The 14,291-nt window shown below is 38.9% G+C and overlaps 1 protein-coding gene across 2 annotated transcripts in view; it reads left to right on the top strand.

Moving 5' to 3' along the window:
- The window catches only part of CDH2 (cadherin 2), a 118,540-nt gene that overhangs the window by 81,367 nt on the left and 22,882 nt on the right, over nucleotides 1-14,291 (top strand). For both annotated transcript variants that reach the window (XM_035571236.2, XM_035571237.2), the window contains exons 5-11: nucleotides 988-1,143; nucleotides 2,841-2,985; nucleotides 4,037-4,209; nucleotides 9,084-9,221; nucleotides 9,585-9,770; nucleotides 12,018-12,274; nucleotides 13,734-13,876. In XM_035571236.2, coding sequence (XP_035427129.1) covers nucleotides 988-1,143; nucleotides 2,841-2,985; nucleotides 4,037-4,209; nucleotides 9,084-9,221; nucleotides 9,585-9,770; nucleotides 12,018-12,274; nucleotides 13,734-13,876 — 1,198 coding nt within the window. The remainder of the gene's footprint in view (nucleotides 1-987; nucleotides 1,144-2,840; nucleotides 2,986-4,036; nucleotides 4,210-9,083; nucleotides 9,222-9,584; nucleotides 9,771-12,017; nucleotides 12,275-13,733; nucleotides 13,877-14,291) is intronic.

Here is a 14,291-nt window from a genome sequence, read left to right as displayed (position 1 = left end):
GGCTGATTGTTGTTGCTACCTCTGTGTGTAGCAGGCAGGGGGGATGCGTTTACTCATTTTTTATTTTTAAGTTGTCCTCATGCTCCTGTACTGGTGGAAAGTGCTCTAGGTTCAGGTGGTCAGTACCCTGAGGACTTCCTCCTGGTTAAGGAGGATCTCCGCAGGTCCACGTCTCCAGTTTCCTGCACTGGAGTTTTCCACTTGGGGAATTCTATGGAAGTTGGCAGAAGGCAGGAGGAAACAGGACGTGATGGGGGTGAGGGATGCTGGCTGCTTCACAGGACTGCAGCACAGACTTGGCATTGCCAAAAGTTCAGCACAGGACGGCTTCCATTCATGGTACTGGTTGGTCATGATCGACTCCTACAAGGATTTGTTGGAATTCAGCTGAGTATTGGCACTATGGGAGTGGGATGGAGCATTGCTCTGCTCTGTTAATGCGCTGCTAGTGAATCACCCACTCCTCACAAACAGACTGTCCTTTAATTTTTCCTTGGAAGATGAAACCAAAGTTCAGACTTCAAACAAAAACAGTGAGCTTCTAAAGGTCTGTAGTATTGCCAGTAGCAGATGAGGGTCTGTAGTTTTGGTCCAGAAAGGTACAGGAGAGAAAAAACAGAGTTTTTATTGCTGACATAGTTTTGCTATGGGTTGTATGTTTGTTTTCCTTAGGATCTAAGCAATTCTGTTTGAGGTAAGAATACTTGTGTGCTTTGTTTAGTACAATTCATTCCATTACAAGAAATAATCAGGGACATTTTCACAATCCTGGAAATTTATTGACCAGCTTTTTGACAAATCAAAGAGGGCAGTTGAAAACCTCAGTCATTGTACTAACTTTATACTATTTCCAGAAAAATTTATCCAGTTATTTTCACAAGCTTAGCCTAAAGACTAAAAAAGGCAAAATATCTGCTACTGTCTCAGCAGCAGTCCCATCCACTGGTTGGTTGTTGCTAAGGTAAATGTTCTCTGTTTGATACATAGATTAGGTCTGATCGTGATAAAAGCCTTTCGCTACGGTACAGCGTGACTGGCCCAGGAGCTGACCAGCCTCCAACAGGAATCTTCATCATCAACCCCATCTCAGGACAGCTGTCTGTGACAAAACCTTTAGATCGTGAGCAGATTGCTTCTTTTCATGTAAGAGTTTAATTTACCATAAATCAGATTATCAAATTGAAGATTAACATCTGCTTCAAACATGACTTGAGCAGCCAGCATTTAGTTTTCTATGAGATATGATTTGAAGAGTTTGTAGCAGATTTATATTTATTGTACTTAAGGCTAACTCTTACTATGTCTAAGCAGCTTAAATGCATTAACATACATAAACAGTGATTAAATGTATTTATATAAAGTAATTTTAAAAGATTGAAATATGGATACTGTAGCTTATATTTCAAATGCAGATCATTGATCACAGTCGCCTCCACTATTGTGTATTTTTCAAAAGTTTACTTTTAATTTAGCAACTTAAATTAGGGTGACTGCTATTAGAATTGCAGCAGCTGTGATTTGAGAAATGGATAGGAAGAATAACCTACCAATTTTCATTTTCAGGGGCAAATCTAAGCATTTTAATTGAATTGTAAATTAGGTCTGTCAGCTTATGAAAATGATATTCTTTGCTCTAAAGAAATTGACGGAGTAGACCATGGATTCTAGTTTTAGTCGAAAAGGAAGCATTGAAGGAAGAGGGGAGACCAAACTTTGACTTAGAGTTGTCTCTGCTACTGGGAGACCACACTGGAATTGTTACTGAAGTCACTCAGGTCCTAGAGGAAGCTTCAAGCATGTTGTGAATTAAAACACTCCTCGTCTGGCTCTCTGGGGAGCCATTCGAGTGCTACTCCTGAATGGAGGACATAGCAAGTAGCATTTGTGTATAGGGCCTGGCTCTTGCAAGCGCGCAGCAACTCCAGCATCCATGAGATTTTACTGAGAGTTTGGCATTGGCAATTTAAGGTTTACTGACTTAGGAATTTACATTTATAGGAGCCATTTCCAGAGTGGTGAGTTATTCATGCCCTCTTGCTCTTTTCTAGTAGGTTTGTAGCCAGAAGGTAGACATATAATGGTTTTCAGCAGGACTGCTTACAGGAGAAAGTTGCTTTTTGCCTAGCAATTGCTAGGCTGTGGCCTAGATACATAGGTTTACATTTTCAAAAAGTACTGCGTTCCTTTTTTTTTTTGGCTGTCCAATTTAAGATGATTTAGGTAAGCTTGAATGTCAAAGGTCGTTACTCAGACACTTTTGACAATCAGAGTATTAAATTTAAGTGTCTCGGCATCTTTGAAACTCAGTCCGTAAACTTTAGCTTAATTTTAGCCTGGACAGATTTTGTTGTGTTTACTGACAGTGATTTATCACAAGCTTTACCTTGGTGTTCCAGGTAACACAAATATATAATATCAGATAAGAATTTTTGAAAATGATCCCAGCGTCCATTCCATTTGGATTGCTAATGACGTCTATCTTTTAAAGTTTTCATCTCCTTAATATAAATATGCATGTTTTTAGAGAGTGTTATTCTAACAGTGATTATTAAAAACAGAATTATATTTGACAGTAGGCATTGGTATTAATCAAAATTATATGATTCAAAATTATTTTCAGCAAATCAAAGATGAAAGTCTGTAACTTAAAATAGTTTAGTTGCCTGAACAGCAGTTTCATTATCATACAAGTTTTCAGGTTGCTCAATATGGGGGAGCAGTGACAGATAAAGTACATTGAGCTAAAAATGTCTGGCCTGCAATTTAATGCTGATGTTAGTGGTATATGTTTATGCCTGTATGTTGTGCAAATTCTAACGTTTTTGTGATAATTTTTGCAGCTGAGAGCGCATGCAGTGGATGTAAATGGAAACCAAGTGGAAAATCCTATTGACATTGTCATTAACGTCATTGATATGAATGACAATAGACCTGAGTTCTTGCACCAGGTTTGGAATGGGACAGTCCCTGAAGGGTCAAAGCCAGGTAAGATGGGGGCTTTCTAAGCTGGGGGAAAAAGGTATGCAGTTACCCCCTCCATCATCGTCAAAATGCATCTTCAGACTGTAATGCTTTCAAAGGTATCATAAATGCGATGAGCAAAATCTCATATACTGTCTCACTATTTCACCTTATTTTTAACTCACTTTGTAGCATGTTACGATTAATTTCAAAGAAGGAAAGTATATATGAACTAAAACAGAAGGATTTAAGAACATTACTTCCAGGCTTCTGTTTTTGAAAGCCCTATTTATAATATTGCAGTTCTTCCAGTTACGTTCGTAAGAGCAGTTGACATTCATTTAGTTGATAGTGGAGGGTTTAAGAGACTTCCAACGTACCAACAGATTCAGCTCTAGTTCTGAATCTCAGAGACTTGGAAATACTGGGATTTGAAATCAAACACATGCATTTGAATTCTCGAGAAAATCCTAAATGTTGTTCACATCTCATTAAAATTCTAATCAGCTCATATTTAAGTTTGCACTATGGCTGAAACTACTTCCTTAATTTGTCAGTAGTGCAAAATGAAATTATTAGAAAGGTTAGCACAAGAAATATATTTTCTCACTTCACAGTGTTGACTTGGCATTTGAAATGGAAAGAACATGCATCTCAAAGACCTTTGAAAAAGTATTATTTACATTGATTTTCAACCACTATCAGTATGTGCACCAATTCTGAAAATTAAGTATATTTCCTTTGGCCCAATTAATAATATTTTTATCTAAACATTGAGAAGCTGTGTTGTTACAGAAATATTATGTATGGCAGAACTGTAGGATTTCACTGTTTATGGAGCTTCTTCAGTTATAAACAAACCTGATATTTTATAAACAAAAAGTATTTTTATCTCCTCTTATGTATTTTAATTACTCTGTTGGTGAGTCTTGGGTTTAATCAGTTTGTTTTAAGTAAGAGAAGGAATGTACAGAGTTTACCAAAAGAAATATATACTTTGACCATTGCTTGTAAGTGATCTTGTGTAATCTGAGTAAACTGTTTATATAAAATCAATTATTTATCCTGCTGCTAGGAACCTACGTGATGACTGTTACTGCCATCGATGCTGACGATCCCAATGCACAGAATGGGATGCTGAGATACAGGATCTTGTCACAGGCCCCAAGCAGTCCCTCTCCCAACATGTTTACAATCAACAATGAGACTGGTGACATTATCACCGTAGCAGCTGGGCTTGACAGAGAGGTATGGCAGATCTTAATTCCATAGGCTAGGTTGTGTTGAGTGTGTGTAGATGAACAGTTTTTTGCCTGTAATTTGCAAATATTCCCCTCCACTTCGAACTTTCTCCTTTTCATCACCCATTTGACACCAGTTATTATCCTAGGCCCAGAGCATTAAAAAAAAAAAAAAAAAAAAAAACACAAAACACTAAAATTAAAATTAGCGTGCAGATGAAAATTAGACCCAAATACTTTGTATGTGTAGTCACTCTCAAGCCCATTGAGTTTGGGAAAGAATCTCATCTCAAAAGCGTGATTGCTTTTGAGCGATGGGTGCGCACTAAAGCAGGGCAGTGCAGATAAGGCTTCGGGTGCTCAGCGTGGGTGCTGAAATGGAAGGTGTTCCTCAGCTCCAGCCCTGTCCTCTTTACTGAGCTCTGTAGGCAAAGAGTAGATGGAAAATGGAATTGGATGTGTTTCATTTATCTTGGAAGCTCCAGGAGATGAGCTCGTGTCCTCCTTCTCTTCTATTCCTAGCTCTTCACAGAGAGGTGGTAATTATTTTAAATCTTCTGGTTGCTGTATTGATAAACGTGCAGTAATTGCCTGATCAGAACTTTGCTGATGAAAATAAACCAGGAAAAACATCACTGATTTTAAAATTTGAAATGTGCATGTCTCTAAGAAATAAAACATTCTGTTTTCAAAATTAAATAGAAAAGGGCTTGTCTCAAGGCCTGAATACACGTTCAAAACCTTAAGGAAAAAAAAATCTGTCAGTAATTCCCTGCCACATCTTGGGCAAGTCCCATTCTGTCCAGGCAGCTCTTCACTGAAGAGGGAGGGTGCCAAATCCTCTGCTGTGGTTCACCCATCTGTGAGGTGGGAGTAAAAATATTTCCCTCCCAACTGCAGATCTGACACATGGGCTAACTATGTTTTTGAACCACTTTAAACTTCACAAGAGATAAGCGTTATTTTATAAACAAACTATAAAATCCAAACAAATCTTAATTCAACACATCTTGCTTCCACTTCTGTTTTACTAACCTCATTTTAGCTTATTAAATCTAAAGGATTTGAGGGATTTTTTTTAACTGAATTTTCAGTTTAGCTTTCAGCTGTTTGCTTATACTTAGTTAAAATGGAGAACAAAAGGATGTTCTGGGTTGGCTATTAATATTCTGCTGCACTTTGCAGTATGAAAGTGCCAATCAGAATATTTGAAAAGCTAAACAGGCTGTTAGATATTGCAGTTAATTTTTAAATTTTTATTAACATTGATTCTGTTAAAGATGTTTTTGAAAAAGAAGGATTTGAGGGAAGGAAAACCATGAACTTTACAGTATTGCACTATTAAGTTAAAAGAATGATGGGTGGCTTTGCCCTTGCTTTTAAAATCCTCTGGTCATCTTTGACAGGTGAACTTTCAGAAGGACATAGTGATAACGCTGGGTTTTATTACTTAGTGACTGGCTATACTGGAGTGATTTAACTCAAAAGAAACCAGCTGTCTTTGCAGCTTAGACCTTCATCTTAACAGTTGCAGAAGAGTTGTCGTTTGCCATCAGTCTTCCCAATGGATCACTGAACTGATACCCAAATGAGTATTTATAAACATTTCTTGCACGTGTTGAATATTAATGATTAATATTAAAGCATTCAAATATCAAATTAGTCTAATATAAGATAAAATTATTTCCTTCCCAAACCATTGCTTTGCTTCCTTCATTTCCTGAGTTTTGTGAAAGTCAATTTAATTAAAACAACAAGGAGACTAGACAGCCAGTTCTGAATCAAGCGGGTCTTCTGACATTGCTCTGGGGAATGCCACGTTGCATTCAGGCTTCGCTGCAGAGGTGGTGTCCATGAACCTCCCCTGGGCTACCAAAATTTTTCCTGTTCTCTAAGTCTTGATCCCCTTTGTGCTCTAATTAGGCTCACTAAATACTAGACACAATTTAAAATTACGTGACATGTTATTTATGCGAGCATAAGTGTTGTAGACATTCAAAAAATTCATTTATCCAGAGAGGTCGTGGATGCCCCCGTCCCTGGAGGTGTTCAAGACCAGGTTGGATCAGGCCCTGGGCAACCTGATCTAGAGGGTGGCATCCCTGCCCATGGCAAGGGGGGTTGGACCCAAGTGTTCTTTAACGTCCCTTCCATCCCAAGATGTTCTATGATTCTATTAAAAAAAAAAAAAAAAGTGGTTCCTCTGATAGCATTTCTAATAGAATAGAATAGTTCAGTTGGAAGGGACCTACAAAGATCTTCTGGAGTAACTGCCTGACCTCTTCAAGGCTAACCAAAAGTTAAAGGATATTAACTTCTAATAGTCTGCTAAGTATTTTTAAGTTTACACATGCAATGCATTGTCCATATGAACGTGCACAGGAGGAGAGTTGCTTAGGTAAAGGACTGAACTAAAGGCAGAAATCTTTCATTTGCTCTCCCAGATGTTGCTCTTTCACAAGTTCCAGCTGGTCTCATTTCTTCCAATATTGCTGTGGAAGAATCCACAGTGTTAAAACATCTGTGGAGGAATCCACTTCGGCATTAAAACATCTGCCTTACTGCTGGAGGTGCAGTAGAAGTCAGGCACGGTACTTAAATTTACACACAGGCGTTCCTGTCTCACGTGAGGTTAATTCAGTGAAGTGCTATTTTTATTTGGCCTCTGTTGAAGTGGAAAGATTTGACCTGATGAGGTCTGTGTTCTTTCTTGAAACTGCCAGTTCGTCTTTGGATGTGTTGCTGCAAAGTCTCTGTGCAGGCTGCTGACACATGCTCAACAGCTTACTTCTGGCTGCTTCTCAACCCTCAGTAAAAAGAGGAGAGCAACTTCCCCTAATTTCCCTATGTTTGTAAAAGTTCTGGGCTAGTTGATTTTCCTGAAATATCATCCCCAGTGGTTGATCTTCTGTATGTGAGTGCTGGAAGGGAAAAAAACAAATAACAAAAAAAGGGCAAAAATACATATAAGTGCTGGCTTTGGGGGCATTTTGGTGAGAATTTCCCATGCGTTTCTTCTATTGGAACTAAATAAGAAGATTGTGTGAAAGTTGAGTCTCCGTGTAATAATAATGGAGTTTCCTTAATGAAATTTGCTGTTTGGGATCAATGTGCTAAGACCCAGATGAATCAGAAGCACCTGCTGTTTCAATAACACAGAGTCATCTGGCTGCAAGATCTGCTTCAATACTGCTGTAGATTTTATTGCTTCACAATAAGTATTTTTTTTCCTGGGTGGAAGCAGTAAAAGTATTTCTTCTATTCCCTCCTGACTGCTTTTCATGTTGTTGTCATGAAGGAAACCTTTAGAATGTTTACTTAAGGTTTTTAAAGGCCACTTTGCAGTATGTTTTCCAAAGCAGTATTTGTGTACATGAGTGCAGTATTAAATGTTTATATTACATTTCTCTGTAAATAATATTAGTGTTGCTTTTTTTTTTTTTAAAGAACTGTGGGATTCTTATATGGTAATACACATTTGGAGTGTGTTGTAGGGGTTCCATTGTGAAAGAAGACGTGCATAAATTATCTTCAATGGCAGATAAAGATTTATACTTGTTTCAACTTGTTTCAAAAACTTCTTTTTGTTCAATGGCTCATATTTGCTGCTTGGAAGCATGCATAGCCCTTGCATCTCTCATATCTGTAGCAGTGTCTGGCCAAAATTTGAAAGAAAGTCAGACATTATTAATGGCATTGTCCTTGCTTATTTTTGGTATCAGTATCCATAGTCCTATTTTGTAAACTATTTCTATGAAAAATAATCTGTCAGATAGCCCAGTCTTCAAATTATGGGGGAAATTGTCAGAGAATGAAAAACTATGCTTATCTATTTCTGTTTTGCTAAAAAGTTTCTGCCTGTGTTAGTAAACCATTCATGAAAGTGGTATTTTAAAATAATAGCAATTTACATTTGTGAGCTTTCTTTTGGAAAGAACTGAATTTAGGATGATAACGCATTGCTCTTTATGAGAAACAATAAAGTATACATAACATTTGCATTTCACGGTAGAAACTGTTGAAGAGTTAAAAGCAACTTCTGAGCAACTACAGAGTTTCTAATTTTTATTTTTTTTTTAATTCTTACTTTTAGCTACAACCGCGTCAGCTCCGTGTTACAAAGCCAGCCAGTCTGAGGCCAGCTCTCAGCGGGGCATTTCTTCTTCACGGAAAGGAGGCCTGTGCTCCAGCAAGCGCTGGCCGGCATCCAGCCCTGCTGGGAGAGCGGGGCTCCCCGGCCCGCAGGGCCAGTAGTAAGGCCTCAGGCGGGGAGGAGGAGGTGGCAGCCATCTTCTCCGGAGTGTTTAACCTTTATGGAAATAGTCCGTTGGGTTGCTCCCTCCCCTTTCCTCTGTACTGGTCTCTGTTAGCCCTGACACCGTTGGTTTCCACAGTAATCCCGAGGCGTTGCAACTGCAGTTGTATACTTAGGCCTGGCTGAAACAAAGCCTTGGCAGTTGTGGTGGCTTGGCCAACAAACATACCTTGGCTCAGTCCTCTCAAATGCTTTTGAGGACTTACCCTGTTCTAGTGTAAACTGCTCTGTTTTTTCCCACATTGGAAAAGCATTGTTAGACCTGTGATAACAGCTTTAACTGTATAAAGTATTTTTGATTTTGAAAGTAGGCGGAAGGCAGTCTGCCCTCATCTCAGTGGTATTTGAAAAATGTTGAGCAGTGGTGTTCAGCAGAGTTAGATGCATAGTTAGGTGCTGTATTTCCGTGATACAAACTTTGCTCCTGTCATTTCAAGTGATGCTAACTGGGATAAACAGTATGACAAGCTCACTGCTTAGCAACGTGAAATTTCAGAAACACCTGCTGTCCTACAAGTAATGTCAGTTTTGTCTAAAACTTATGTTGATGTCATTTTGTGTTTTAGAAAGTACAACAATATACATTAATAATTCAAGCTACGGACATGGAAGGAAACCCAACATATGGTCTTTCAAACACAGCAACTGCTGTCATCACTGTGACAGATGTCAATGACAATCCTCCAGAGTTCACTGCTATGACTGTAAGTATGGGATAGGACTAACTGGAGGACGTGCATATTTATACCCATTCCCCAATTTTCTCATTATATTCACAGATGGTAAATATTTATCACTTACTAAATAGCTTACTGGCAGGTAGAACTTATATATGTGTAGAATATACCTGTCAGATAGGGTATTCTGCTTAGGCCAAGTTGACTGGGGAGTCAAACCATAAGTTTTCTGGGTGGCCTCAGGTAAAACTTCATTAGATAAGCTGTCAGAGCTCTGGTGACAGGAGATGCGCTCCCTAGCATTAAGCGAGGTGGGTGCAAGCCTGTTCAGTATGGTGTGCCTCTTGCCTGCTTTTGGCGGCATGGTGAAGGGCTTTGTTCTTTTTGCAGTTCTACGGCGAAGTACCGGAAAACAGAGTGGATGTTATAGTAGCTAACCTAACGGTAACAGATAAAGATCAGCCGCACACACCTGCGTGGAATGCAATGTACCGAATGACCGGAGGAGACCCAACAGGTCAATTTACTATCCTGACTGATCCAAATAGCAATGATGGGTTGGTAACTGTTGTGAAGGTAAGAGATGCCTGCAATTCAGTGAGTTAAGCAGAGATCAAATAAGTGGGAGAACACTGAAAATAAATGTGACCTCCTGAGGCCAGCACAAGTCATGAAAGTAAAATGAATGGGCACTGTCTGTCTTGTGGAAGTAAGCCATTCATCTCCTGGAGCATTTCCTTGGTTATGCTATCAGTAGTATTCTAAGTGATCAGTTTTAAAAAGCAGGTTAGGTTGTTGAAAATGACAGATTTTGAAGCTTTATTTGCCAAAAGATAGGAATTAGTCTGTGAAAAAGCATCTGCTTAGCATTCATTGCTAGTCTAAAGGAACAGCTTCCTACCTCTTGGCCTCCATTAGTAGTCATGCTTGTTGTCTGCTGGTATTATGTCAACATGTTCCTGTTAAGGAACAGATACAAATTAAAAAGTCAAGGCACAATCAGAGAGGGAAAAGTGATAGGTGGGAGGCTACTTGCAAGAGGCTTTTAAAGACTGGCTATTTTTAAAACCTCTTTTAAAAATCTTTTATGGAATAACCTGTCTATGCTCCCTCTGTAGCCAACACAGCTCTGTGTTGAGGGGTGACTTATTTAAGTGATAATAACAGTGCTGTTCTATAATTAAACCTGCCAAGCAGTAGCCACCTTTCCTCATGGCTGTCTGATAAGTGTCTCTTCTCTGAGCTGGCCTGTTCTGCTTTTGGTCCATCCACATACGAAGTCAAGTGTGAGATGCCAGTGTTCCCATTTGGAAATTAAAACAGTCACTTTTTATTCATTCTTTTCCTGTTTTTCTTTTTTTTTTAATCATGTCAGTGTCTAGGTGAGAAAAAGATAGAATTTTTGTACAGCTAGAGTGATAATTCACACTACAAAGAACTGTCTTCTGTTCTATAACTGCACTTCCCCAGGGGTACCAATTGTTATATTACAGTCTTCCAGCAAGAATTACATGAGTGTCTGTGCTTTGTAATTAGGCACATGAGCATCTTTCTCAGATCTAGGAATAGTGTAAAACTAGAAGCCCCTGGAAAAGTGAATCTTAAAAATGCTCAGATTAAACTAGTAACATAAAGAGAAGTAAGCCTAAGCTTCCAAGGTTCTAATGTGTTTGACATAGCTTTGCGCACTGAGAGTTTGTTAAAAATAAATTTGAATCCCCTCTATTGCCAGAGTATCTCAGTGCTTTGCCACGTCTGACCTGGTTTAACAACAGAATAGCAGCATGTGGGAGCCTCATTTGGAAAAGGAACTTCTTCCTACGAATGCAAGGGAACGATGGGTCTTTTCAGAAGGGGGTCAGATGCACCATATGAAATCAGAGCCTTTTAAATAGCATGGGAAAATCTGCTTGAGGTGGTGAATTGCAGTTCTGCAGTCTGGCCAGCAGCACTACTTTAAGCAGAAAGACACAAAAAGAGTTGCTTGAGGTGCAGTAAGTTGATCTGTCAACCTGTAATGAAGATTGGGTTGTCTCATGTCACTGACTTCACACTGTTATATGCTAATTGCCCCTGTAAGGTACAGGGCTCCTTCAAGTCTAATCAGTGTGAGCAATTCAGTGCATAGCACTGATGAGAATCAGTTCTTGAGAAATGCCTCAGCCATGTGTAGCATGACAAAGGAACTCAAGTCTCAAACTGTTCCTGCTCCTCCTTAAGTTGGACTTCTGGCTTACTGAGGACATCCCCAGACTGAAAGGTGTCTGGACTGTGAAAACGGGAGCTGTAGAGGTACCAGCAATGGAGTTAGCTGCGGTTACAGAGAGTCTTTCTAGTAAAATACAAGGGCATGGGAATCCCTGATCTAGGTGGCTAGTTATGGTCATGATCTTGTTTAGGAAACCTCCCTTCTCATAACATAGAAAGGCAGGTCTCTCCCAGCCTTTCTCTTTTTGGGGAGCTTCTCAAAAGGCATATCTGCTCAGATGAGTACCTGGCACAAAGTTGGGAGTTCCAACGTAATTGTCTGATGAAACCGTTTCCGCCGCTGTAACTAATGGCTGTACCTGAGCAAATTAAATTCAAGAATGCCAAGGTTTCTATCAGTTGTAATAGTACAACTGATGATTATGATAAGCAAAACCCCAACCGAGTCACATGTTGAGGTATTACGTTGATTGTATTCTCTTTCAGCTCTTTGCATGTTTTTCAGAAAAGCAGTAGAAGTAATGTTTGAAAATGTGCATTAACGTAAAAACGTTTTTCTGTGGCCATCACTATCGTGAGAAAATGTTAAAACTTCCCACTCTTTACTTTTCACAGCCTATTGACTTCGAGGCCAACAGAATGTTCGTACTTACTGTAGCTGCAGAAAATCAAGTGCCTTTGGCTAAGGGGATTCAGCATCCTCCTCAGTCAACAGCAACTGTGTCCATTACGGTCATCGATGTGAATGAGAGTCCATATTTTGTTCCAAACCCCAAGCTTGTACGGCAAGAAGAAGGGCTGCTTGCTGGTAGCATGTTGACAACTTTCACAGCTCAGGACCCAGATCGTTACATGCAGCAAACCTCTCTAAGGTCTGTATAAACATTTTATGGTTACTTAGCAGTTCAGATGAAATATCCTTGTTGTAGAGTGGGTGGGGAACAAAGAGACTGTGTGAAGTGACTATTTACCACAGCACACAGCTATACCAATACCTCCTGTAGATCTTCTGCAACACTCTCCAAAGCAAATTTTGGCTGTAAAGAAAAAGTGACCGGAACAGCATTCATAGGTCTGTAAATGGGATTATCTTCTAAAGTGTTACTTGATCAAGGTAGAATGAAGTCACGTACCTGTGTTAAGCAATACATGGTAGCATAGCGAGTTCAGTTAGAGCAGACACAGGCTTGTGTGAACTAAGGGCATTTGCAATTTAAATTAACCAATAATTTTGGTGCTGTAGCAAAAACATGTCCAACTGAGGACCAAATCTTAAGGACTTTTTTTTTTTTTATTTTCCAGCAATACACAGTACTGTTGATGTCCATCTGTGAACTCTCGTACTGATAGCTGACATTGTAATTTGTTCACAATTTGCCTAATGTCTAAAGATAATCTAAATTAGAAAAGTGAAGAGGATAAAACAAAATCATGGAAGTCTTAAGCATGCTTTTGCATACATCATTTAAACACGGTCACTGGCTGCAAGGCTGAGGCACAGTGACTAGCCTTGGGTCAGGACTCACTTTCCTAGCTTATCCAGTTTATTAGCTCGTGTAGATAAAACTCCAGAACTTCTTTCTCACTTTCATTCCACAGAAAGGAAGGTTCCAAGGGTGTTAGAATTTTATTTTCACTTAATGTTGGTTAGCTGTAGGCTATATTTTGCTCATTTCTGGACATAAGCACTGCGTAGACATGATAGCATGAAGACTCTTAAGGATATATACATTTTTAAAGAGCTAAGATAGCTTTCACTTGATTAATGTCAAAGGACAAATTTGCCAGATAGAAGGATGATTTTGAAAGACACTCTTCTTTCAAATGAAGATGAGAAACGTCCAATAAAATCTGTACCTCTGTAGAAAATTAAGTTTGAGTGATACTGAAAGTGTGAGAATAATATGAGTTAGTGCTGTTAAGTGCTCTTTATACGTTCTTACTTCTCTGCATCTCTCCTGCTTTCAGTGCTCTGATAACATAAAAGTTAGTATCAACAGCTCTGTAGGTATAGAACAAGCAAGAGGGATCCTGAGCTCAATATTTTAATTGAGTCTGAATAGGGATGTTATTTAGTTTATGGTAATTGTATGGTTTACTCGAGTTACATGATAATTTGCATGGCAGGGCACTTAAAAACAGTCTTATGTTTAGATTCTTGAATATGCATTTTCAAGAATTTTAACAACAAAGCTTAATAAATGGAAATTTGTAAAGTATTGACTCCAAATTACAAAAGTGTGTTCAGAATACAAATTAGAATGTCTGTTGTCTTTGTTGTCAATATTTATGTTGGCAGATAAATGACACATCTTGTGTTCAAATACACAGGTACTCAAAACTTTCAGATCCTGCAAATTGGCTGAAAATTGACCCCATTAATGGACAGATAACAACTACAGCTGTTTTGGACAGAGAGTCAATATATGTGCAAAACAATATGTATAATGCAACTTTTCTTGCCTCTGATAATGGTATGTATCAGCATTGTATATTTCTTTGAAATGCGGTTGAATGGCATTCTATTTTACTGGGGAAGAAAACAAGATATAATTAGATATGCAGTCAGAAGCCCATGAAAGTAACGGAATTTGTATATTTCCCAGCCACTCAGGAAGTAGCTGAAAAATAAGTCAGTGAGTTTGGAGGACAGTTTTTGTTACATTACTCAAGCTTACATAAAACTGAAAAATAAGTCTGCGCAAGACTGCTAGGCTGAGCAAATGCACAGCAGGAGTGGTTGATGACTTTATGGGGAGTAGCATGTTGAAGAGGTGGCATGGATTATATTTTTCCATATTCTGACTAGAGAAGTGCAGAGGGAAAAGTGTCTTTTTGTTGGCACTTTAATGAAGTTTTCTGCTCAGAAATTAGTCTTTTAAGATAGGC

The sequence above is a fragment of the Cygnus atratus genome, chromosome 2 (genome assembly GCF_013377495.2).
Source record: "Cygnus atratus isolate AKBS03 ecotype Queensland, Australia chromosome 2, CAtr_DNAZoo_HiC_assembly, whole genome shotgun sequence".
In the NCBI taxonomy this organism is placed as follows: domain Eukaryota; kingdom Metazoa; phylum Chordata; class Aves; order Anseriformes; family Anatidae; genus Cygnus; species Cygnus atratus.
The sequence above is the reverse complement of the archived record's forward strand: the minus strand, read 5'-3'. Positions and strand labels throughout refer to the sequence as shown.